The following is a 25679-nucleotide window of genomic DNA, read 5'->3' as shown; positions in this document are numbered from 1 at the left end:
AAATCTTAAAAAAAGAAAAAGTAAGTTAATTTAAGGCCAGCCTTCAGCTAAATAATGACTTAAAGGCCAGCCTGGGCTATGTGAGACCCTGCCTAGAAAAACAACAAAGGGTTGCAAATGACATCTTTTTTTTTTTTTTTCTGAACATTTAGTTTATTATGTGCTCTTAACCTCTGAGCCACCTCTCCAGCCTGCAAATGTCATCTTTTATTTACTTCTCAATGCCCATCTGACACTAAAAGTAGAAGTATTCCCCACTTTACAGAACTGCAGGATTCCTTTAAATACTGTCCCCAACAACTGCCCCAAACCCGATCCCTTTGAATACCATCCCCAACAACTGCCCCCAAACCCGATCCCTTGTGCTTTTGTCAGGGGTTGCTTTTTTTTTTTTTTTTTTTTTAAATAAGACAGTGTTTCTCTGTAACAGCCCTAGCTAGCGGTCCTGAAACTCAGTAGACCAGGCTGGCCTCAGACTCATAAGAGATCCACCTGCCTCTGCCTACCGAGTGCTGGGATTAAAGGCGAGCGCCACTATGTTCAACATAGTTTTTGGTTTTTTGAAGAGAGTCACCTGACAAAATTCTGCTCACCTGCAGCTTTGGTAAAATCGCCAGGTGAGATACAGGACATATGAATTTCAGGTACTGAATCATTTCCATGTAAATGGTACTGGAGACCAAACCCAAGGGCCCAAGGGTGTTAGGTAAGCACTCTATCACTAAGCTACAGAGCTACAGCCCCTGGAGGATTTCTTGGCACATAAACACATCCCAAACACAGCAGCATTGCAGGGAATGCACTTACATTCAAAAGGTTTGTGTTTGTTCTTGTCTTTCAGTCTGGTGTAACCTAGGCTGGTCTTGAACTCATCACACCGTGGAGCGTGCCCAGAGCTCCGACTCCTTCCACCTCCCAGTGCAGGGACTTCAGGTGTGCAGCTGGCTGATCCCTTGTTTTCTGTCCCACCTCATTTTCTCTTTCAGAAAAGTAGGGGTTCTTTCTTTTTAATGTAATTGCAAACGTGTCCCCACTGCTGTATGCTGGAGGAATTTAGCAGTCACTGTATCTGGGGCAGACATCAGAATGAACAGCTACTTTTTTGAAGTACTTTAACCTTGAATAATCCTTATGGAAAACAGTGATTGTTTTCTGTGATTTGTAGAACTGTTTCCCTGAAGGGGCACTGCAGCCATCACATGACTTTGGTCACAAAACGCTTCAGGCACACCTGAGGCTCTTGTATTATTGTGTATTGTACATGGTACATGATAAAGGATTAGAGTCATGTAGACATGTGATGCTCTCCTTTAGTAAGACATGTAAATTAGATTAGGGACCTTGGGATGAAGAAATACTTTGTGTAACAATCAATAAATACTCCTTTGTACAGTTGTTCAGTCCATCAGAGGCTAGGCCTTCCTGCTGCCACATAGGTCTTAAAATTTCATCTTGGAGTGCCTTCTTTTTCAACCGACCCGCCCTACTCACTACACAATGCACCCTAACAGCTGTGCTCTTATCCAGGAATGTTCCTACAAGTTTCCTGTCCATTCTGCCAACTTGTTTCGCTCACTTTCCCTGCTAAGCAAACATATCTTCCTCCGGACTCTGTTCATGGTGCTGGTATGCTTACTGAGGGTGTTTCCTACTCTCAATGTAGCATGAGATATCCCATCAATTGGGACGGGAGCAGCAGCATTTCCTCAAGTCTAAAGTTACCAGCCTCCTATCTTCTTTCTATACTGCCGTAATGGTGCCCAGGAATGTCCTGGCTGATCTCTCAAGGACATTAACACTACAGAGGCCAATGCTAGGTTCTTACAGCGCCATGCTCCAACTGTTTTGTGTTTTTAGTCATGTCCCTCCCTCCCCACAAGACAGGGTTTATCTGTGTAGCTTTCACTGTCCTGGAACTCCTCTGTAGAGCAATTGGCCTTGAACTGAGAGATCCACCTACCTCTACCTCCTGAGTGCTGGGATTAAAAAGGCGTGAACCAGACCTGGCTGTCTTTGTTCTTTTTAGACAGGATTTCCCTAGCTCTGGCTGTCCTGGAACTATGTTAAGACCAGGTTGCACCAGGATCACGTAGATCCACCTACCTCTGCTTTCCTGGTGCTCAGATTAAAGGTGTGTGCTAGCACAGGTGGCCAGTGTCCTTCCAATTACAATAATGCAGATGAGATACACTGCGAGTGTGCAACATGACACAAGTGTGCAACATGACGGTGTGGGCTGAGGAGGCGACTTAGTGGGTAAACTGCCTGCTAAAGCATGAGGACCTGAGTTCAGATTTCTAGCACAAACATTAAAGCCAGATGTGGTGGCATACATCTATAACCCTAGAACCAGAGAAGGGGTACAAGATAGGCAGATCCGGGGTCCTGTTACCCAGCTGAGTTGGTATTCTCTGTTCAGTAAGAGATCTGGAGAGAAAAAGAAGAAATCTGGAGAAAATGTAATGGTCTAGATTTCACCAGAGAATGATCTGGAACACTCACATTTGCACAACAGCCCTAAGAATCACATCTTTGGTCTTCTCAGGGGTTCCCATACCTCAGCTGCTGGGTAACATCTAGGAGGGGCTATTATACCTGAGCCATAGGCTCCGATGTTGAATAGAGCTTTTAGAAAAGAGAAACAGGGCTGGAGTGTGGCCAATTCCATATACCTCTCCTGGGAAAGAGTGCTTAGCAGCCTTACCCACATCCACATCTTCCCTCCTGGGATGGGGGGCTTGGACCTTCACTCCAGAAGCCCTAGCTTGGAGGAGCAGGGATCAGTTATTTAGAGGCCAGGCTGGCAGCTTGTACAGAGGAACAGGCCTGGGGATACAATCCAAAGACACAGTATTCAGGGCTTCACACCAGCGGCTGTGTTTTCGACCAAATAAAAAGCATTCTACAAACAGGTAGAAAACTCTTTACAAGTTTATTTGATATTAAACCTTTCCCCTTGGGCTGCACATTAGTTCCTCAAAGGCAAACAGGTCTGTAGTGATGGCAGCAATCAGCAGGGTCCACAGGAACCAGTGTGGACAAATTCTTCAGGTATGCTCTGCTCAAAACCATCCTGGTGGTGCTGCAGTTCTCATTCCTGAAGCTTCTCCTCCCATGAACTTGCAAATGTTGGGAGTCCAATAGCCTTTGAATCCATATCTCTTTACCATAATTGAGAGGAGGTGGTAGGCAGGAAGCAATTCCGTAAGAGACCATGAGACATCCATTTTTGTTCCCAGCAGCCCCCTGCCTAGGGATGGTCTCATGTGAGTGTGTAATAGCTAAGCTCACCGCAAAAGCTGCCATCAGTGCTACAGCTGCCAGGCTTATGAGAAATAACATCCAGAATGCTCTAAGTGTAGTTGCAGAAGGCCACATTCCAGAGCCGAGACTGCAGTTCACTGAAGAAACAGATGTGGGCGAGGAAAAGGTGATCTGAGACCACAAACCTCAAGTTGGTAGCATCTGGAGCCCACACCATGAATTATAACCGCTTTGCCCTAAGCACCAGTACCTCATTACCAATGCAATGTGTCAACAGCAGAACACAGACATGACCAGTTCCTCCATAACAGTCACTCAGTGTTTAAAAAAAAAAAACCAAACCAAAAAAAAAAAAAAACCCAAACAAACAAAAAGCCCTTCTTTCATACTTCAGACTCCATATCAGGGTTTAACTGTCTCCCTAGCCTGTGAGCTCCCTATCAGACTCTACAGAACCTCTGGATTGGTTGGTAGCTAGACTCCAAGCCACCAACAGAGGGTACCACCAGAGGAATAGCTCACAGAAGAAGCTGTTTCGGACAGTGCGGGCTCAGAGCAAAAGTGGCTTCTCCTCCCCAACACTGTGGAGGTAGAAAGCCCAGGGTAGCAACTAGTCACAATATAAGGGACCAGCAACACATTTTCTGGGTAACAGGGCCAATAAAGATCCTAAAAGTATTGCTGCTCTACTCAAAGAGCAACATGTACAAGGAGAGGGGAGAGCCTGGCCAGGTGTACCCCCAATTTATCTCATTCAATCAGAAGATCAAATTGTTCAGCAGCTTCAAACTCAGCATTCATGGCCATAGCCCACTCATCCAGCTCCGATTTCTGGTGGAAAGAAATGAGGGCACATGAGTGGGGAAAGCAGCCATGTTGGCCAGAGCATGTTACTTACTTACCCACACCCTCAGGTGGAGTGGAGTCCTGCCCCGCCCCCTGCTGTACAGTGCCCACCCCTCACTCACCAGGATCTCTGGCAACTTCTTCTTTCGCTTTTCTTTCACAACTGGAGGAGAGATTCCAGGAAGTGTCGTGTCTGGAACCCAGGGCTTTGCAGGTACTTTTGGGATCTCAGTTAACTTTGAACACACTACAGGTGAGACTCCAGGCAAGTCTTCAGGTCCCTCAAATCCGAAGAAGGATCGGCGGCCAGGAGTGGAGGTTGAGGCAGAACTGAGGCTCTCCAGACGACTGTATGATCGCCTGACTTTCCGGGACATTTCCAAGGCTCTGGTGTCCAGCTCCTCTCCTTCCATGGAGTTAGAATCAGCATTCTGAGTATACAGCACTGGGGTGCTGGTGGGGGTACCAGGAACACTACAAGTCTTGAAGAGGTCCTCCTTAGTAGGTACCTTGAGAGGAGGGCTATTTTCTTTTTCCAAGATAAAAGAGACCTGTATCAGGACAGGAGAGAGAACCCGTGTCAGCTAGGGGATTCAGGATAGAAAGATTGCCCACAAGATATAGGATTTCTACTGTTTCTTGTGTAATTTACGGTGTTGGGGATGGAACACAGGGCCTTGTGCATGCTAGGCAAATGCTGTGCTGAGGAGCTCCAACTTCAGTCCAGGACAGAACAGTCATAGAGCACATGCCCAGAATGCACAAGCCCTGGGTTCTTTCCCCACTGTTCAGAAAAAAGAAACAATCATTATTATTCTTGAGAAGTTGCACTTATGACAAGATTCACTGTATTCACTACATTCGCTGCCACTGCCACATGTACCTGGCATATAGCCACCATTTGCTAGCTGACTTAAAGTCCCAGCATACCTAAACTGGCTTGACGGCCTCCTAAGTGGTCCTTTGGCTAATGAGTATCTACTGGTGACCTGTCCTACACCAGGAGTGTCTTGGGCACCGTATGATGGAAAAGCAGTACTAACACCTCAGCGCTTCCCCTGTAGCCCCGAAAACACAATGAGGAAAAGTGGGGGTCGGGGCGGGGGCACACCTTTAATCCCAGCACTTGGGAGGCAGAGGCAAATGGATCTCTGAGTAGAGTACACTGCAATACCATCTCTGTATACACAGACCACTATAAGGCTTTACCCAAGACCAGTGGAGCCGGAGCAAAGCTGTCAACAGCAAAGCTTAACCTGACATGTTTTGAGGTTCATGTGTTGGTCACTGTACTCCCACTTACAGTTTAAACAGTTCCTCCTCAGGGAGGCTGTCTTTTACCTGGGATTCAGATCATTTACAGCTTATTCTATAACAGTACCTTATTACTTCTAGTGCAGCAATACAGCTATCTGAAGTTGGCCTGTTACTCCTTAACTCAGTCATGTCAGCCAGATGGGGAACATCTTGAGAATCAGGGGTCACCAGCTATCCAGCTAACTCTGCCAATGCCCAATATACAGCAGATTCCTGCACATTGGAGGCTTACTATATTAATGGACATGAAACTTGGCACCTAGTTTCTAGAGGCTGAGACCCAGTAAAAGGACAAATCTAACAACAGTTATGCTCTAATACGTGGAAGGAAAGTCATCAAGAGACATTTTAGCTGGGTATGGTTGCACACGTCTTTAATCTAGGCAGAGGCAGGCGGATCTCAGTGAATTGAGACCAGTCTAGTCTACAGAGTGAGTTCCAGAACAGCCAGAGCTACAGAGAAACTATCTCAAAAACAGACAAAGAAGTAGGGCCATCCCTGACTACTACATCCCCATCCTCTGCAGCCACACAGCCACTAAGATGTTTTTTTTTTTTAATTTTTAAAATTATTTTTTAAAGATTTATCTATCTATCTATCTATCTATCTATCTATCATGTATTTATTTATTTATTATACAGTATTCTGCTTGTATGTGTCCCTGTAGGCAGAAAGAGGGCACCAGATCTCATTACAGATGGTTGTGAGCCACCATGTGGTTGCTGGGAATTGAACTCAGGTCCTCTGAAAGAGCAGTCGGTGCTCTTAACCACTGAGCCATCTCTCCAGCCCCAGACTGTATTTTTTGAGAAAGGGTCTCTCTATGTAGACCAGGCTGGCCTTCAATTCAGAAGTCTACTCTCAAGGTTGTTACATTTAGAGGGGAAAGATATCAAACATATAAAAGCACCCTACCAGATATTGATACAGATAATTCCAAGAAATATGTCAGTGGATTAGAGTAGTTAGGTCTCAGGGAGGAGGAGTGACAGGACATTTGTCCAGCCATTATCTTAGTTGGGCTCTTACCATCTTAAGGTCCTCCCCCTTGGTCCTAGGACACCAATGAAATCACTCACATACCCCCAGAGAAATCTTTCTATAGCATTCCAGCTTTACCCTGTCAGTACCTCAGTGAAAAGGGGGCTGGGCGGTGGTGGTGCACGCCTTTAATCCCAGCACTCGGGAGGCAGAGCCAGGTGGATCTCTGTGAGTTCGAGGCCAGCCTGGTCTACAGAATAAGTTCCAGGAAAGGTGCAAAGCTACACAGAGAAACCTTGTCTGGGGGGAAGGGGAGGGCCTGGGGTTATCTTGGCTGCAGGGCACCTGCTTAGCATGTGCAATATCCTGGTGTTGACCTCCAGGACCACACAGCAGGCTAATAAATCAAACTGGGGACTATGGCTCATGTCTGTAATCCCAGCACTTTAGGGTTTAGGAAGATGGCCTTGAATTCAAGGCCAGTCTATCTTACTCAAAGAGTACCAAGCCACCCAGACCAACACAACAACAAAACCTCGTTCAAAGAACATTGGGTATAGTGGTATACACCTGAAATTCCAGCACTTGGGAGGTTGAGGCAAGAGGATCAGGCTTTCAAAACTAGCTTTAACCACATACTACGTTAAAGGCTAGGTTTGGCTATATGAGGCACTATCTGAAAAAACAAAGTGCTCATGGGCAAACAGCCAAAGTCCTTAAAAAAAGTTCTGCTAAAACTATAAAGGCACGTAAATATAACTCATCTTTTATAATCTGTATGCATGTGTCCATGGAGGCCAGAAGAGGACACTTGATATTCTAGAACTAAAGCTACAGATGGTGAAATCCATCTGATTCCAGTGCTGAGAACCACTTTTTATCTTTCTTTTGAACACTTACTATGTGTACAGTGATCTGATCTGTCTGCATGCATGCCTGCAGGCCACAAGAGGGCACCAGATCGCATTACAGATGGCTGTGAGCCACCATGTGGTTGCTGGGAATTGAACTCAGGACCCCTGGAAAAACAGCCAGTGCTCTTAACCATCTTACCAGCCCTGAGACTTACTTTTAACTGCTAAGCCTTTTTTTTTTTCCTCCCAATTTTTTTTTTTTTTGAGACAGGGTTTCTCTATAACAGCTCTGGATGTCCTGGAACTCACTCTGTAGACCTTGAACTCAGAGAGATCCACCTGCCTCTGCCTCCAGAATGCTGAGATTAAAGGTGAGTGCCACCATGGCCTGGCAACCAGAGCCATCTTTGTAGATCCCAAATACAACTCATTCTACAACTATGAATAAACACTGAAAGCAAAACAGACCTTTTGCAAGATAGGATTTTTCTGTGGAGCCCTAGCTGTCCTGGAACTTGATCAGGCTGGCCTAGGACACAGAGATCTGCTTGCCTCTGCCTCCTGAATGCTGGGCTTAAAGGCATGTGCTGCCAATACAAAACAGTTCATGGCCTCCTGAGTGCTAGGATTAAAGGTGTTCGTCACCACTGCCCAGGTATAAATTAGTTTTTAAGAAAAACAGTAAAAATGCTCAGAGCATAAAAAACTAAAAAAATGAGCAGGGCACCTTTAGTCCCAGCCCTCAGGAGGCAGAGACAGGCGGATCTCTGTGAGGCTGGTCTACAAAAGGCCACGGCTACACAGAGAAACCCTGTCTGGAAAAAAACCAAACCAAACCAAACCAAAATAAATAAATAAAAAAAGAACTAAAAATGAATGACACTCCAGGTGGGAACCAAGAAAGGCAGTTCAGAGCCAGTCTTAATGGCACGGACACATTTAATCCTTGATCCCAGCACTGGGGAGACAGGCAGCTGGATCTCTGAGTTTGAGGTTGACTTGGTCTACAGCAATTTCCAGTTCAAGACAGCAGGTTACACAGTGAGGCCTACAGTGACAGTTCATGAAGGTGTCAATTGCTCTCAGTTGCCCTTATTTCAAAGGGAAACTGGATCTCACACAAATAAGCAGCCGGAACTCAACTCACCCTAGGACTCCTTCGAAGTGTGTGGACAGCTGGGGCCTGTAGAGATAACATCAAACCATCAATCAACAGTGAAGCTCAGTTTTGACATCTCGCTCCCAAATCCCTCTCTCAGCCCCTCACCTTTACTGTATGAGCCACGATCTTCTTCAAGACGATGGCCTTTCTGACTGGAGCAGCATGAGGTGTCTGGAAAGGGGGAGAGGGATCACCATGAGCTTTACATTAGTTCAAAACCCTCTAGGTCAGTATCTGAGGAACTCGGATCTCACCTTCGGCCAAATTTCAGGAAAGGTGTTTGGGAGATCTGAGCCAGATTTCCGCTGGGACCTCTTCGAAGACTTAGTAAGTGGAGTCCTGGACCCTGGAAAGGGAAACATGTTTACGGGTAAGTAAAACTTTGACAGCAACCAACCAACCAAACGAAACAAGATGCTCGGCGAGTTCGGAAAAGCAGAAGCCTTTTGGGGCGTCTTCCACCAGGATCTAAGTTCCGTCCTCCAAACGCCGCGGCCGTACCGCTCTCCCGCGCCCTCCACTCACCAGACCGCGGGGCGGCCCCTCCTGACCGCGTTCGCCGCTCCGACATGCCTGTGGTCCGGCTCAGTCTCCGCCGCGGTCGTCGGGCTCAGCTCGCGCCAACCGGAAGTCCGTGCCTGCAAACGTTCAAATTACCCGCCAAGCGAGGGCGGAAGCGGAAATGATGCAGAGAGGGCAGACCCATGGACTACCCCTTTTTGTCGTATATACGTCTTGCGTAGGCAGAGGCGTGGCCTGGTGGCGCTGAGCGTCATCAGCGTGCGCCGCACCCGGAAGAGACGTGGCAGCGGAGGGATAATCAGAGCGGCCGGAGCCGAAGGCAGCAGAGCGTCAGCTACTGGAGGGGATCAACGCAGTCTCCGGCCTCCCGCGCTTCCCACCACAGTACGCACCCGTCGCGACCGGCATCGCGGAGGTTCTCTGAGACCCAGAATGGGGTCTGCCGGATGGGGGCGGGGTCAAGAGGAGGTGGGGATTGGGGGGCGGGGCTGGCGGTATGGGAGTTGTAGATGGAGAGGTCTGGTTAGGGGCTGGGTCTCAATGGAATGAGGGGTCGCCTGCGGTGCGGTCTGTGCAGGGGCCGTGGCCTTACCCGTGCTGAGGCAGTAGGCTAGCATTTGGCTTTTGAACTGGTGTGAAACGGGCCTGGGGGATTTAAAACAAACGAACTGGGTTTGTGAGAGCGAAGTGGCAGTCACCAGAACCTGATTTCCTGCTGACTCAGGTCCTCTCCCTAGGATCGGTCATGGGACTTTGCAAGTGCCCCAAGAGGAAAGTGACAAACCTGTTTTGCTTCGAACACCGAGTTAACGTCTGCGAGCATTGCCTGGTAGCCAATCACGCCAAGGTGGGGCGTTCAGAACAGTGGTTGAGCGGGGCACTGGGTGGGCAGGCAAGATTGGCTCCTTCCAAATCTGTGAGGGGCCCTACGCTAGATTGTAAGCTCCACAAGGGCAGGGACTTGGTTTATGATGCTCTCTGCTAGGCCTTCAGTAGGAGCTCAGTAAATATTCATTGACTAAACAGACGAAATGGTGTGTATGATGAGAAAAAGGCAGCTGGGCCTTGGAGTGGTGTGTTCACTGTGGAGCCAGGCACCAGTTGTGACCTCTCTCTCCCACTCCAGTGCATCGTACAGTCCTACTTACAGTGGCTACAAGACAGTGACTACAACCCCAACTGCCGTCTGTGCAACACACCTCTGGCTAGTCGAGAGACGACCCGTCTTGTATGCTACGGTAAGGCCTGGGCACTAGAAGGGGTCAGGGCAGCTTGGAGACTGGTTTGTTTTAGCACCCTTCTAGCAGCAAGACAACCAGGCCTGGAAGCCAGAGCCTCAGATCCTGATTCTCTTAGGTACTTCCCTGTTTTGTAAGCCTAGGCAAGCCTCTTCCCTTCCTAAGCCTTAGCGTCTTTCCTTCCTGCTCTGCCAGCCTTGGAGAGCTGGTGATGACTGTGTCCTGTGGCTGTGAGCAGGATCCATTTTTCTAGAACGTTACTGACTCCAAGACTGAACAGAGAGGAAGCCTCCAATGTTACAGTTAGCTAGAGGGAGTCAGTAGTCACAGCCTGGTGTAAAAGCCTCAGCTTACATTTTTCAAGATACCGGTCCAAAAGGGGAAGCTTCACATGTGTTTCTCCGTGAAATTGTGTGTACTCGTACAAATGCACACTTTAATACTCATGGATGTATGTAAACACATGTCCCATGGGATGCATGATGACTTGAGGGTGATGGTTTTTAAGTATTAGCTGACATGAATGTACAGATGTATATATCTTACATGTGTGACAACTAGTGTAGGTTGAGGGAATGGCTATTGGCTTGCTTGTATATTTATAAGCATATGTATATATGTGCTTCTGGATATATGCATGTATCTGTGTGAATGTCTGGGAAGTTTTCCTGAAAGTATCCTTGTGTGTAGTGGTTTTTTGAGACTGGGAGCTCATGGGGCTGATCTTGAACTCTTGATCTTCCTGCCTCCACCTCCCAAGTGCTAAGTTTACGAGCAGCTGCCGCCACACCCAGTCTGAAACTATTGTTGTTTAGCCATTAGCCCAAGGAGTGTGATGAGTTCAGGCCCAGAGAAGACTCTTGGAAGGGTAGATGGCATTTTCTTCCCAGCCACACCTCCTTATGGGCTGGCCAAATAGAATATACTGTGATTTAGTACAATGGTGTTAACAAGAAGGCTGAATGAAGCCTTGGGGACCTGGGGTGAGGAGGAAAGGGACTGGCCCTGGGTATCCATTCATTCCTGCAATGAGCTAGTGGGGTGTGGGGCTGGAGAGAGGCACTGCTGGGCCTAGGCCAAGAGCCCAAAGAGTTGTCTTTCTCCTGTCTTTCTTATTTCATGGGTCCTAAGATCTCTTCCACTGGGCCTGCATCAATGAACGTGCTGCCCAGCTACCACGAAACACGGCACCTGCAGGCTACCAGTGCCCCAGCTGTAATGGCCCCATCTTCCCCTCAGCCAACCTAGCTGGCCCCGTGGCTTCAGCACTGAGAGAGAAGCTAGCCACGGTCAACTGGGCCCGGGCAGGACTGGGCCTCCCTCTGGTGAGATCCCCCTGTCTGTCTGTCCATCTGTTTGCCCTGACCCTCACTTGAGCCAGATTGGATGGGTTGGCAGCAGTTGTGGACAGGCTACTAACTTAGATTCCTTTCTCGAGATCGATGAGGTGATAAGCCCAGAGCCTGAGCCTCTCAATTCCTCAGACTTCTCTGACTGGTCCAGCTTCAATGGTAAGTGGTGGCCTCCATCTGCAGCCTGGGCCTTGCTTCCCTGCTCCACTGACAGTTCCCTCTCTGTTCACAGCCACCAGCCCCCCTGTGCAAGAGGAGATAAACAACACCTCTGTTGCTTCAGCTTTCTACAGCCAGGCTCCCCGCCCCTCTTCTTCCCCAGACCATCCTGAGCAGCACACAGTTATACACATGGGCAGTACTGAGGCCCTGACACACGGTGAGCTGGGGGATTTTTTTCCCAGTCACAGAACTGAAAAAAACCAGTTTGTCTGAATCTGTTCATGCTGGTGTTTCTATCCCTATAGCCCCAAGGAAGGTATATGACACACGGGATGATGACCGAACAGCAGGACTCCATGGAGATTGTGATGATGATAAATACCGTCGCCGGCCTGCCCTGGGCTGGCTGGCCCAACTGCTCAGGTACATGGAGACACACAGGATGGGGTATTGGAAAGAACAGGCCCCATGGTGGACAATTTGCTGACAGTGGGGCTTGTTCTGGGTACTAACAGCATCCAGTGCCAGGGCGGCCCTGGCTAGGAGGCAGGCTTAGCATGTGTGTCCTTTCCAGGGACTGTGCCCTTTCCTCTTACAGGAGTTTTGGACTTGGGCTCTGAGGCCCCGTCCTGCTGTGATGCCACCTGATTTGTATGAGCCTCCCTCATGTTTAACGTTCAAGCTTCCAGACAGTTTGTGTCCCACTGGTTCAAGCTTCGTAATAACCCCATGTGATGGCCAGTGCAGGGAAGTGCACAGATGGAAATTAAGGCCCAAAGATAGTGACAAAGGCTTCTGTCTGTGCCAGGGAAGGGCCCCAGAGCCTGACCTGACTTTTCCCTCTTTCTTCTCAGGAGCAGGGCTGGGTCCCGGAAGCGGCCACTGACTCTGCTCCAGCGGGCAGGGCTCCTGCTCCTCCTTGGGCTGCTGGGCTTCCTGGCACTCCTTGCCCTCATGTCTCGCCTCGGCCGGGCTGCAGCTGACAGTGATCCCAATCTGGACCCACTCATGAACCCTCACATCCGTGTAGGTCCTTCCTGAGCCCATGCTTGTATCTGGGCCAGCTGAGGACCTAAAGTCCTGGGGAGAGAAGGTCGGGAGGCCTGAGGGCTTTTCTCCACTCCTCTTCCTCAGTCCTGAGACACTAAGATCCCCTGGACCGAGTCAGTTTGAGGCGGAGGCTACAGGCCAGGTCTGTAGCCCTGTTAGTCAAATTGGTTTTCACTTGCTTGTCCCTGGGTCTCCAGCCTCCTACTTAACCCTCAAAGGAGCAGACAGGTGCAAATAAACAACAGACTTTATTAAAACATCTGAAGCAGCTTTTTCCATCTCCCTTCTCAGCCCTGTCCCCTGTCCCCAGGCCTTAGTGTATCTCCTCTCGGTAATTGATGGCCAGAAACTCCAGGGACATGCGGTTGAAGAACATGGCTCCATTGAGCACTAGGTGGAGGAGAGAGCCCATCAGCTCAACATTTTTATCCCTCCTTGACACTTCTCAGGGTTTCAGATCTCCCCCTCCTTGTAGCAGACCCCACTCACTCAGGATGGTCAAAGCAAAGCATCGAAGAAACTTGTCATCAGTCATCTCTGCGTAGAGTGACCCCATGGCAGCCCAGCAGATACTGATCACCTGGGAGAACTGGGAGACGGGTCCAGTGGGAGAGTGACCCCTGACACAGAAGACACTTTCATCAGCCCCTCAGCTTTCCCCAGCCAGCCCTGAGCCCCCACCCCAGACCTACTATCAGGACAACTGTGTATTGGAAGCTCATTCGCTCATAGTTGTGGGTGACACAGAAGTTGTGCACGTCACTAGCAAAGACACCCATGTGCAGAAAGAAGAGCATGAGAGCGGCCACAGTGAGCATCATGCCTGGAGGGAAGAACAGCACAGCTATCCGGTCGCGCCACCTCATCTCGCTCAGACCGGACTCAAGTCAGGCCCAGGCAGTGGAGCGAGGGGTCACTGTCCGGGGCAGCGAAATCCTGCCATCTAGGGTATTCCAAAGTGAGAAAGGCATTGGAGAGGGCAGGGTTCTAGAACATAGCCTGATTCCAACAAATAGAAGGATGTGTCTGAGTACGGGGCTGTTCCATTGTGGATTGGTAGGCAAAATGAGCTGAATGGCAGGAGCCTATGGTATCAGGAAGAGACACCATTCCATCCTCCATACTTCCTGGCAGCTCAATATTCCCACAGGACACATTGTAGAGGGACTAGGCAAAGGGTCAGAAAGGTGGATGAACATGCCCTAGCTCTACAGCAAGGGTTTTTGGGTTTTGGTTTGCTTGTCTTTTCATCACAGGATTTCTTTGTGCAGCCTTGGCTGTCCTGGATTTTGCTCTGTAGACCAGGCTGGCCTCAGAGATCCATTTGCCTATACCTCCTAAGTACTGTGTTTAAAGGTGTGAGCCACCACATCAAGTTAGTCCACAGCAGGTTTTAGGCAGGTGAGTGATTAGAGCCTAGATGAGTAGCTGAAGGCTTTCCCAATGGAGGGGAGGCTTTGGCCTCATCCCAGGCTCTCTAAACTGGAACACTGGAGTTCTTGTCCCTTGTCACCACACAGACTTCAATGATCAGAGATGGGAAATCAATCTAAACTGCCCTTTCTTCATAGAATATTCTGGATGACTACAGACTGATGCCCTACAAATCCCTTCCCAGTTCTGGTTACCAGATTTCACAGGGAACCAGAAACAGAGCAAAATGGAGTTGTCCCTGTGATTGGGCGGTCACCCTTGTGTGTTCCAGCGTCAGCATTGCTCTTGGTGTCCCCTGTGCTTCCCTCCTGTCTCTACAATGCGGGTTTGTTTGCACACTCCCAAGGCCTGTGTCCTTTTACAGCATGAAGTACAAGTAAGCTTCTGAAGATTTTATTACCTATAGTTAGTACTAATTAACTTAAAGTTGGTTTTGTTTGTTTGAGACAAGGTCTCACTAGGCAGCCCTGGTTTACCCTGGAACCCACTGTATAGACCAGGCTGGCCGATTGGATCAAAGGTGTGTGCCACTGTTGCCCAGCCTCATTTTAGTGTGTGTGGTAGGTAGAGAGAGTCCACATGCCACAGTGCATCAGTGCAGGTCAGAGGACAACTTCCGGGAGTCCACTCATGACTGCTGAGCGTCTCTCCAGCCCTTTTTGTTGTTTATTCTGCTGTTGAGACAGTCTTCCTGTAGCCTAGGTTGGCCTCAAACTTACTATAAGGATGATCTTGACCCCCTCCTAACCCTTTGCTTATGAATTCTGGGATTCCAGGTAGTTAACACACAACCATGCCTGTTTTTTTGTTTTGTTTTGTTTTGTTTTTCATTTAAAATTTTTTTATTTTAATTTTTTTCTGTATTTATGAGCATTTTGCCTGCATAAACATGTGTTCCTGGCTCCCTGTAGAGGCCAAAAGAGGACATTGCATCCCCCAAGACTGGAGTTATAGACAGTTGTGAGCCTAGGAACATGAAACCTCAGGAAGAGCAGTGAGTGCTTCTAGTTGCTTAGCCATCTCGCCAGCTCAAATTCATTTTCTTAGATTCTAGCTTCATAGGCTGAAATTTTCATATGTACAGTTTCTAAATAGTCCAGTGAATAAGAAGTCAGGAAACTTTTGCTCCAAGATCAAATGGATAAATAAATGCTTGAGGTTTTATGGGTCATTTAGTCTGTGACAAAAGCAGAATAGATGATAAGTCAAAGTATGGGCGCTGGGCTGGGCATTGGTGGCACACGCCTTTAATCCCAGCACTTGGGAGGCAAAGCCAGGTGGATCTCTGTGAGTTCCAGGCCAGTCTGGTCTATATAGTGAGTTCCAGGTCAGCCAAGGTTACAAAGGGAGACCCTGTTTCAAAGAGAGAGAGAGAGAGAGAGAGAGAGAGAGAGAGAGAGAGAGAGAACGGTGAAGAATATGTATTACTCTTGTAGTTTGGTCCCCCAGCATTCATGTTGGGCAGCTCACACAAGCTGTGACTACAACTCCAAGGTATCCAAATCTTCTTCTGACCTCAAGCACCTGCATACACATATTTAAAGACTATAAATATTGAAGCTGGATAGATGTCATGTAAATTTTAATACTATTTAGTATTTTTCTTTTCCTGAGGCAGGGTTTCTCTGTGTAGCTCTGGCTGCCTAGGACTCCATCTTACGTAGACCAGGCTGGTCTCAAACTCAGAAATCTACCCGCCCTTGCCTCCCTAGTGCTGGAATTAAGGGCATGTGCCACCACCTCTGGCTTTTTGTTTGTTTGTTTTGTTTTTTTTTGAGACAGGTTTCTCTGTGTAGTTTTGGTGCCTGTCCTGGATCTCGCTCTGTAGATCAGGCTGGCCTCGAACTCACAGAGATCCTCCTGGTTCTGCCTCCCGAGTGCTGGGATTAAAGACGTGTACCACCGCCGCCCGGTATGTTCTGTAATGTTCATGCCCATTCATTCAGTCAATCTAGGCACATAATACATGAGTCTTTCCTGTGGGGATGCGGGATGGGGACGCCGACTCGCCCATCTTATAGCATTTACACAGTCACAGGAACCAGCTTGGTGAAACTTCTGCACTCCAGAAGAAACCCAAGGCGGAACTTTAGTCTCACAGGTCCTATAGCTGCAGAGGAACGTTTCACCTACAGGACCGTCTGGTTTCAACAACTTTATGGCTCCCGGAAGTGCTTCCTTTCCCCTCCCCAGCCTCACCCCGTTGTGCTGTGGCTGGAGCAATGGCGGCAGCGGCAGCTGTGGGGCCCGGGCCCGGGGACTCCCCAGAAGGACCCGAGGCGGACGCTCCGGAGCGTCGGCGGAAGGCTCACGGGATGCTGAAGCTTTACTACGGCCTCTCGGAAGGGGAGGCGGCGGGACACTCCGCGGGGCCCGACCCTCTAGACCCGACAGACCTCAATGGGGCGCACTTCGACCCGGAAGTTTATCTGGACAAGGTGTGTGTGTGCGAAGTGGGGCGGGTCCAGACCCCCAATATGCTGGACCCTAGATCATGCCCCGGACTTTGTTGATGTAGTGAGGGGAGCGAGAGTTCGTGAGTGGAGGATAGCCCATAGTGGGCAATAGGGGCAGATGTGGAGGCTAAGCAAGCCTGGGCCATTTAGGACTGACCTGAGGGGATGCGGGGTCTGTGGCCTGGTTGCTGACGTTCTGATAGGCCCTTGGGTAGTGGGCGTGGCCATGGCCTGACAGGCGAAAGGCTGAGCCTGAAGACTTTGAAAGCTGACAAATCCCCAATCCGGTCTAGTCTAGTAACGTAGATTAGTATGTCACTTACAGATTCCATATCTGGAATTCCTGATAAGGGTGGAATCACCGTTGTATTGCACGGAAAGCCAGCTAACCTAAGGCCAGGCAGGGGGCCATGAGTGACTCTAACTGAATGCTACTACCTGCTTCTCTAGCTGCGTAGAGAGTGTCCTCTGGCCCAGCTGATGGACAGTGAGACGGACATGGTGCGGCAGATCCGGGCTCTAGACAGCGACATGCAGACCCTGGTCTATGAGAACTACAACAAGTTCATCTCAGCTACAGGTGATCCCACTGGGACACACTCCTCAGAGCCTTACATCTCCCCCTGTGCTGGGGAAAACAGGGGTTAAAGGAAAGAGAGCCAGCTTATAATTCTGCCCCACATTAATCCACAGTCACCTCTGTACTGGTCTCTGTGGCCGACTCTTCCGGAAGTGACAGTTACTTTGGGAGGGCTGTCCTAACGACCAAAGGGAGGGGAAAGGATAAAATGACAGTTTACCTGAAGCACGTAGGAAGCACTAACAAGTTTCAGTAAGCTTTAGTTCTTGTCTTGTTTTTTTACATTTATTTATTTTGGGTGTGTGTGTGTTCACGCATGTGTGTCTGCCACAACATTTGTGTAGAGCTCAGAGGACAACTTGTGGGAGTGAGTTCTCTCCTTCCACCATGTGGGTGCCAGGGACTGAACTCAGGTCATCAGGCTTGATGACAGGCACATTTACCTGCTTCTAAGCCATCTCACAGACTGTTCAATTCGTTTTCATTTTGGTTTCTGGTCCCCTTGAGGGCGGACTTGTCACTCCCTCCTTTCTTTTTCCATTCTCATTCCTTAAGATTTGTTGTTGTTGTTGTTGTTGTTTTTGTTTTTTGTTTTTTTGTTTTTTGTTTTCCTTGAGACAGGGTTTCTCTGTAGCTTTGGAGCCTGTCCTCGACCAGGCTGGCCTCGAACTCACAGAGATCCACCTGCCTCTGCCTCCTGAGTGCTGGGATTACAGGCGTGCACCACCACTGCCCGGCAAGATTTTTTTTTTTTTTTTAAGATTTATTTATTATGTATACAGTGTTCTTCCCCCATGTATGCCTGTAGTCCAGAAGGGGGCACCTGATCTCATTATAGATGGTTGTGAGCCACCATGTGGGTGCTGGGAATTGAACTCAGGACCTCTGGAAGAGCAGCCAGTGCTCTTAACCTCTGAGCCATCTCTCCAGCCCATTCCTTAAGATTAACTAGTAGTAGTGTTTAATTATGTGTATGTGTGTGGATGTGTACATGTGAGGACAGGTGTCCTTGGAGGCCAGAGACCAGAGGTGTCGGATTCCCTGGAGCTGGGGTTATAGTCACCTGTGAGCTGACTGATATGGGTGCTCAGTACTGAACTCAGGACCTCTATAAGAGCAGTACCCACTCTCCACCACTGAACCACTCTCCAGCCCTTGGACTAGACAGTGCAGGTCTCATCCCAGGCCTTTCCATCTTACTTTCAGGAGATACACTTGAGATGTGTGTAATACTTTGAAGCACTTGTTCTGGACGCAGACCGTAGAGAATGCTCACATCTGTGGGATTGTGTCCCCATAAGTAATCCTACTCTTCTGGTGTCACAATGCCCTCATTGAGTAGGTGCTTGTCTGTTAATGCTAACCTCAAAATGAAAAGAGATAGTGATTTCTGTGCTGAGGAATTCTCCATAGGAATTTTTCCAGTATTTTCTCATTTGTTGAAATATGTATAATGTTTGACATTTATCTGTTGCTTAATAGAGATGGCTTGAGGTTTTTTTGTTTTTTTTTTTTTTCTTTTTAACTTTTTTCTAAGATCCGCATGGCTCTGCCTCCTGAGTGCTGGGCTTAAAGGCATGCGCCACCACCACCACCACTGCTGGCGAGCTGAGATTGTTAATCTGCAAAGATTAGGCTTGGCAAGATTACAGTTTTATGCTGGCACTGGCTACAGTTGCCTATAATCCAGCACTCCAGAAGCTGAGGGAGGAAGGTTGTCATAAATTTGAGGCCAGACTAAGCTATATAGCAATAGATTTGAAAGAACAGAGAATGTGAGGCCTTCTTCCTGGTCTACCTCTGGCCATGAGGACAGCCAGAGCTGTTACACAGAGAAACCCTGTCTCCCCCCCAAAAAAAAGGAAAGAAAGAAAAAGAAACCAGAAGAGTGAGTGAGCAAACATGAAGATAGGTCAGTTGAGATTATCCAGTATGAAGGATAGAAAGTAAAAAAAAAAAAAAACAAAGTAGGCATAATGGAACACATGCATAATTCCAACAATGAAAAGGTAGGTAGAGACAGGAAGTTTAAGACCAGCCTGGGCTTTAAGAGACCCTGTCTCCAGTTGGGGATTTAGCTCAGTGGTAAAAGCACTTGCCTAGCAAGCACAAGAGGCCCTGGGTTCAGTCCTCAGCTCCAAACAAAAAAACAAAAAAACAAACGAGACCCTGTCTCAAAAACAAAACAAAACTCTCAATAATAGATTGTGTGTAGATGTGTACCAGAATATGGTCGGGGATGTACCTCAACAACAAAATGCTTGCCCAACATACAGAACACCCTTGATTTGGCCCCCTGCTTTTGCTATCTCAGGTACTCAGTGGGGATGGCTCAGCAAGTTGAGATGCTTGTGGCCATGCCTGACAACCTGAGTTCAGTTCTTGTACCCATGTGGTAGAGCAAGAGATCCACATCCTTTAGATTGTCCTCGACCTCCACATGAGTAATGTGGAGTTCATAGGTGCTCACATGCATACCATGCCCCTCCCAACAAATAATCATGCAAATGAAAAATAAGCTCATGTAAAGATATTCCACCTCATTATTGATTAAGGAGGTGTGACTTCTCTGCACACCCTCTAGTATTGCCATAACTACATAAATAACATGTTGGTTGGGATGTGGAGGATACAGAACACTGATAAACTAGCAGTGGAAATACACAGCTGTACCCCCACTGCAGAAAAGCTTGTCCGGTCCTCAAAAAGCCAGACAGAATTATCACGAGACCAGTAGTTCCACTTCTGGGAACGAATACGTATGTATGTATATAAAAACAAGCAGAGCCTATAATCTCTGCACTTTGGAGGCTGAGGCAGGGGGATAGCTGTAGATTCAAGGCTAGCTTAGCAAATATATCAAACCCCCTTGCCTAAAGAAACAAACAATAACAAAAACCCAGGTGAGGGTGCTGGGAATGGCTCAGTGAGCACAGTGCTTGCTGTGTGAGCTTGAGGACCTGAGTGCAGAGTCTCAGCACCTCTGTGAAAATGAAAAGCACGCCTTTCACCCCACCACTTCTAGAGGCAGAAGGGCTTTGTGACTTTGAGACCAGCATATAGTGAGTTCTGGACCAGCCAGGGACACTTAGTGAGATCTTGTCTCAAAGAACAAACAAAAAGTGTGGCAGTGTACATCTGTAACCCCAGACTGTGTGGAATAGGGTGTGTCCCTGGGGCTTGCTGGATGATCAGCCAGCTCAGCTAAAGAGCAAGGCCCAGGTCCGTGAGCAACCTCGTCTCTAAGAACGATGCTAGGAGCCGGGCGGCGCCGGCGGCGGCGGCGGCGGCGGCGGCGGCGCCTCACGCTTTAATCCCAGCACTTGGGAGGCAGAGGCAGGCGGATCTCTGTGAGTTCGAGGCCAGCCTGGGCTACCAAGTGAGTCCCAGGAAAGGTGCAAAGCTACACAGGGAAACCCTATCTCGAAAAACCAAACCAAAAAAAAAAAAAAAAAAAAAAAACAACCAAAAAATCAAGACAGGGTTTCTCTGTGTAGCCCTGGCTGTCCTGGAACTCACTCTGTAGTCCAGGCTGGCCTGAAAATCACAGAGATCCTCCTGTCTCTGCCTCCCAAGTGCTGGGATTAAAAGTGTGCTCATAGCTTATTATGTTCTGTGTAATCAAAAGTTCTGGCCAGTGCCAAGTGTCTCTGGCTGTTGTTGGGATCTGGATACCATCCGATGGCAGAGATTGGTACCAGAATCCTGTTCCTGGGTTTACTTCTAAGGGTCTTCAAAGAGTAGTTCTGTGCATCATCATCCTAAGAGGATCAAGACAGAGAGAAGGTGAAGTGGGAGTTTATTCTCCATTTGCCTAGCTAGGGTGGTAGCTGGTCTTCCACATTTGGAGTCCTGGTCAATAGCTCCAAAATTATATATGAAAGGACAAAAATTGGGAGCCAAGAGGAACATGTAGCAGCCTCCACAGCCTAAGTGGTCCTGGAGCCCCAAGGTGTTCATATGCATCTTCAGTTCTGGTGGGTACAGATTGGGGCCAGGGACCAGTTCCCTTCCGGAACAAAATGAGACCGAAAAGGAAAAATGGAGAGCACGTTTGGACAAAGTAGTCAGTCAGGATAGTGACTGAGTGCTTCCTATTTATTGATTTTTTTAAACACTTTCCCTCCAATTTTAAGGACCCTCGCCCTCTTCCCTTTGCACCAGGGATAGGGTGAGCAGAGCTTGTTGTACCATCATATCAACCCTCCTGCCCATGCATGCAGCGGCCAAGACCCAAGCCGTTTCAGGCAGGTCACTGCTATCAGTGAGAGCTGCACCTCTCTGCCTTGGTCATTCCCATTTTGCTCTCGGCGCTTGCCCTTCTAGACACCATTCGGAAAATGAAGAATGATTTCCGGAAGATGGAAGACGAGATGGACCGGCTGGCTACCAACATGGCAGTGATCACCAACTTCAGTGCACGAATCAGCACCACGCTACAGGACCGACACGAGCGCATCACCAAGCTCGCAGGTGGGCTCTGTACGGGCCAGGCCCTGCAGCCAGCCACCCTGAGCTCTGCAGCTCACATGCCCTTCCTGTCCCCTAGGGGTGCATGCTCTGCTGCGGAAGCTGCAGTTCCTTTTTGAGCTGCCTTCGCGCCTCACCAAGTGCGTGGAGCTGGGTGCCTATGGGCAGGCTGTGCGCTACCAGGGTCGCGCCAGGGCCGTGCTGCGACAGTACCAGCACCTGCCCTCCTTCCGCGCCATCCAGGATGACTGCCAGGTCATCACAGCCCGCTTGGCCCAGCAGCTGCGGCAGCGCTTCAGGTGTGGTTTCTGAGCCTGGTTCTTGCCCTCCAGTCACATCAAGAGTGCCCCCACTTTTTGTCTCCCCTGCACCCCACCCTCTGTCTTCACTGCATCTCCGTCCCCACAGGGAAGGTTGCTCGGGTGCCCCAGAGCAGGCTGAGTGTGTGGAGCTGCTGCTGGCCCTGGGTGAGCCGGCCGAGGAGCTGTGTCAGGAGTTCCTGGCACATGCTCGGGGGCGGCTGGAGGAAGAACTGAGCAGCCTGGAGACTGAGCTGGGGCCCTCCCCACCAGCGCCCGACGTGTTAGAGTTCACCGACCGTGGTGGCAGTGGCTTCGTGGGTGGCCTCTGCCAGGTGGCAGCAGCCTACCAGGAGCTGTTTGCCGCTCAGGGCCCTGCTGGGGCGGAGAAGCTGGCAGCCTTCGCACGCGAGTTGGGCGGCCGCTATTTTGTACTGGTGGAGCGGCGGCTGGCGCAGGAGCAGGGTGGCAGTGATAACTCACTGCTGGTCCGGGCCTTAGATCGCTTCCACCGGCGCCTGCTAGCACCTGGGGCCCTGTTAGCCGCCGCTGGGCTTTCCGAGGCGGCCACGGAGATTGTGGAGCGAGTGGCCCGAGAGCGCCTGAGCCACCATCTGCAGGGGTTGAGGGCTGCCTTCCTGAGCTGCCTGACCGATGTCCGCCAGGCCCTGGCGGCGCCTCGCCTGGCTGGGAAGGAGGGCCCCAGCCTGGCTGAGTTGCTGGCCAATGTGGCCAGCTCCATTCTGAGCCACATCAAGGCCTCTCTGGCCTCTGTGCATCTTTTTACCGCCAAGGAGGTGTCCTTCTCCAACAAGCCCTACTTCCGGGTATGTCTGCCTTTTGTCTCTTGGGTATTCATTCTGCTGACTGGCCCTCTGCCGCCCTTTTACTAGTGTTTGGGGAACTGAGGACAAGTCACCAGCCCCCACACAATCCTTTCCCAGGCACTCTGGATATGGATTTACGTTCTCAGGAGGCAGTCTGGGGGAGAAAATGCTATGCAGCTGGGCTAAAGATAGAAGGGTACCAGGGACCTTCCCCCTGCCACCTCCACCACCCTCAAGGCAGAGACGCAGGATGAGGCTGTCCTTTGGAGGAGGGTTAGGGCAAAGGGCGAGGAGTAACCCCATGCTCTGGCTTTGCTGAACCTCTCCTGCCTAGGAGAGAGGACTGGTTGTAGATCTGGACCTCCTTTCACAGGGCGAGTTCTGCAGCCAGGGAGTCCGTGAGGGCCTCATCGTGGGTTTCATCCGCTCAATGTGCCAGACAGCCCAGAGCTTCTGTGACAGCCCTGGAGAAAAGGGAGGTGCCACACCGCCTGCCCTGCTTCTGCTGCTCTCGCGCCTCTGCCTGGATTACGAGACAGCCACCATCTCCTACATCCTCACACTCACTGATGAGCAGTTTCTGGTGCAGGTGAAGTGTCTCAGAAGAGGGAAAGGGAGCTAATCCTGGGAACACAGGAGGCTGGATATTTTCTTGTTGCCAGTACCAGACTGGCAGTCTGCACTCATCCCAGCCTCCATCTTTCCCAAGATTTGCTCACTTCCAAACTGGCAGTGGCTTCTGATCTGTCCCTAGAACCTACAACCATTGTCCTCTGCTTTCCTGGCTTAGGATCAGTCTCCAGTCACCCCTGTGAGTACACTGTGTGCAGAGGCCAGAGAGACGGCCCGGCGGCTGCTGACCCACTATGTGAAAGTGCAGGGTCTAGTCATATCACAGATGCTTCGCAAGAGTGTGGAGACGCGGGACTGGCTCAGTACTCTGGAGCCCCGGAACGTGCGTGCTGTCATGAAGCGTGTCGTAGAGGACACTACAGCTATTGATGTACAGGTGCTGCTTTAGGCTGGCTGGTGGAGCCCTGATGCATGCTGGGGCCCTGGATAACAGCCCTGCAAGGACCAAGCAAAAGGGGCCTAACTGTACTAGAACCCATTCCATACCTATGGGAATGCGGAGGCCCAGAGTCACCCAGAAAGTTGGAGCAGGGATGGGCTGAAAATTGAGTTTCAAACTAATTCTTGCCCTGCCTTTGTTCCGCTCCCTTGATTGTGTAAGTGGTGACCATACCTATGATTCTTCAAGGAGTAGGTAAGGGAATTTTCTGTTGCTAGTACCCCAGGCTCCCTTGCAGCACCTCTTTTCACCACCAGGTGGGGCTCCTGTATGAGGAGGGTGTCCGCAAAGCCCAGAGCAGCGATTCTAGCAAACGGACCTTCTCTGTATACAGCAGCTCCCGGCAGCAGGGCCGCTATGCGCCTAGCTACACACCCAGGTCAGGCTGGGCGGGAACCTCCTTGAGATAGAGGAGGGAGGGTGTGTGAAGTGGGCTCTGACTTCTCTCCCCTCCACCTTCCAGTGCTCCGATGGACACAAACCTCTTGAGCAATATTCAGAAGCTGTTCTCCGAACGCATCGATGTGTTCAGCCCTGTGGAATTCAACAAGGTCTGAAGTACCTTCTCGCCTAGATCCCATAACAGTCCAGGGAGCCCTAGGACCCCACCTAAGCTTAACTGCCACTCTGACCAACCAGTCTCCGTCTCTAGGGCGTCTGGGTAGTTCGGAGTAAAACCACCTTGTCGCTCCAGCCTGGATGTTACTCCTGTTGCTTGTCATTAAATTCAGTAGATTTCTGTCCCTCTATAGAACTCAGGATTCAAAGGTTGCGGTGAAATTCTGCTCACAGAGAGGCTGAGTAGCAAGTAGTTAACTCTCTCTCCTAGCTCGTGTCTCCCCATAAAACCAGGCGTCCTTCTGCTCAGCACCCACTTAAGAACCCTAGCTACACATGGTTCCATGCCCTGCCACTTCCTGTCAGGTAGTTCTGACTCAGCCTCCTGACCCAGGTTAATTTTATTTAATCAAACAAGTGTAACACATCTTTGCATCATTAAATATTCCACAGCATAGGCGAATGTAACACATCTTAAATTAATATTCTGCAACAGACTTCAAGTATTCTTTGCTCTCATCTTGTCTCCAAAACAGTCCTGAGTCTTCAGGGGTTCACAGTCACTTAATGATCTCCGCCTCCCTGTGGCCCAAGTACAGGGACAGCCTTCATCCATTTCTACTCTGTAGTCAGTGATGACTGCTGCCCCCCCTCTCTGATCTGCTCTGTGGCTGGCTGATCTGCCCCTCCCCATCCTGGTAGCAATAGGAGATGATCCCTCCTTACCTAGGCCCTGGAAATGTCTGACTGACTTTGACTCTGCCCAGAAGTTAGGTGTATGTTCCTCCCCCAAAGCCTGCAGTCACTGAGCTGCATCCTTATGTGCCCACTTGCAGGTGTCGGTGCTGACTGGTATCATTAAGATTAGCCTGAAGACGCTCCTGGAGTGTGTGCGGCTGCGCACCTTTGGGCGCTTCGGGCTGCAGCAGGTGCAGGTGGACTGCCACTTCCTGCAACTCTACCTGTGGCGCTTTGTGGCTGATGAGGAGCTAGTGCACCTGCTGCTAGACGAAGTGGTAGCCTCGGCTGCCCTGCGCTGTCCAGACCCAGTGCCCATGGAACCCAGTGTTGTCGAGGTCATCTGTGAGCGTGGCTAGGCCCTGCCGAAGCGGTCACGGGGCAGCCCCATCGCCCTATCCTGTCCTTACAGTGCCCTGTCCTCACCCCGCTGGCGGGTGTCTGGACCCGTTTAATAAATTTGTGTGGCCTCCTCGCTCTTGCCTGAAGGGGCGGG

At 49.8% G+C, this 25679-nt stretch overlaps 4 protein-coding genes across 7 annotated transcripts; 2 read left to right on the top strand and 2 right to left on the bottom strand.

The window, feature by feature from the left end:
* Positions 1–3644: 3644 nt before the first annotated feature.
* On the bottom strand, positions 3645–9026 carry Cdca5 (cell division cycle associated 5). The gene is made up of 6 exons (XM_036176961.1): positions 8951–9026; positions 8680–8771; positions 8531–8596; positions 8411–8446; positions 4233–4661; positions 3645–4095 (listed from the first exon to the last, which is right to left on the bottom strand). The coding sequence occupies exons 1-6, from the start codon at positions 8994–8996 to the stop codon at positions 4015–4017; spliced, it is 750 nt and encodes a 249-aa protein (XP_036032854.1). The 5' UTR covers positions 8997–9026; the 3' UTR covers positions 3645–4014.
* A 156-nt stretch (positions 9027–9182) lies between these two features.
* Positions 9183–13010, top strand: Zfpl1 (zinc finger protein like 1). Of its 2 annotated transcripts, none has more exons than XM_036176957.1 (8): positions 9183–9362; positions 9685–9794; positions 10074–10185; positions 11317–11510; positions 11624–11696; positions 11770–11916; positions 12005–12122; positions 12554–13010. In XM_036176957.1, the coding sequence occupies exons 2-8, from the start codon at positions 9693–9695 to the stop codon at positions 12738–12740; spliced, it is 933 nt and encodes a 310-aa protein (XP_036032850.1). In that variant the 5' UTR covers positions 9183–9362; positions 9685–9692; the 3' UTR covers positions 12741–13010. The 2 variants fall into 2 exon arrangements, with proteins under 2 accessions (XP_036032850.1, XP_036032849.1); XM_036176956.1 differs by having other exon boundaries at positions 9271–9331; positions 12554–13000.
* On the bottom strand, positions 12982–13703 carry Tmem262 (transmembrane protein 262). 2 transcript variants are annotated; one of them, XM_036176958.1, is made up of 3 exons: positions 13442–13703; positions 13239–13338; positions 12982–13139 (listed from the first exon to the last, which is right to left on the bottom strand). In XM_036176958.1, the coding sequence occupies exons 1-3, from the start codon at positions 13613–13615 to the stop codon at positions 13063–13065; spliced, it is 351 nt and encodes a 116-aa protein (XP_036032851.1). In that variant the 5' UTR covers positions 13616–13703; the 3' UTR covers positions 12982–13062. The 2 variants fall into 2 exon arrangements, with proteins under 2 accessions (XP_036032851.1, XP_036032852.1); XM_036176959.1 differs by having other exon boundaries at positions 13037–13139; positions 13271–13338; positions 13442–13615.
* A 2640-nt stretch (positions 13704–16343) lies between these two features.
* Positions 16344–25659, top strand: Vps51 (VPS51 subunit of GARP complex). 2 transcript variants are annotated; one of them, XM_036202658.1, is made up of 10 exons: positions 16345–16621; positions 17090–17219; positions 21546–21692; positions 21769–21988; positions 22098–22815; positions 23189–23404; positions 23606–23824; positions 24145–24266; positions 24351–24438; positions 25282–25659. In XM_036202658.1, the coding sequence occupies exons 1-10, from the start codon at positions 16406–16408 to the stop codon at positions 25540–25542; spliced, it is 2337 nt and encodes a 778-aa protein (XP_036058551.1). In that variant the 5' UTR covers positions 16345–16405; the 3' UTR covers positions 25543–25659. The 2 variants fall into 2 exon arrangements, with proteins under 2 accessions (XP_036058557.1, XP_036058551.1); XM_036202664.1 differs by lacking the exon at positions 24145–24266 and having other exon boundaries at positions 16344–16621; positions 25282–25366.
* The last annotated feature ends 20 nt before the right edge of the window (positions 25660–25679 follow it).

Source organism: Onychomys torridus, chromosome 1, assembly GCF_903995425.1.
Source record: "Onychomys torridus chromosome 1, mOncTor1.1, whole genome shotgun sequence".
In the NCBI taxonomy this organism is placed as follows: domain Eukaryota; kingdom Metazoa; phylum Chordata; class Mammalia; order Rodentia; family Cricetidae; genus Onychomys; species Onychomys torridus.
This window is presented reverse-complemented; position numbering and strand designations above follow the sequence as displayed.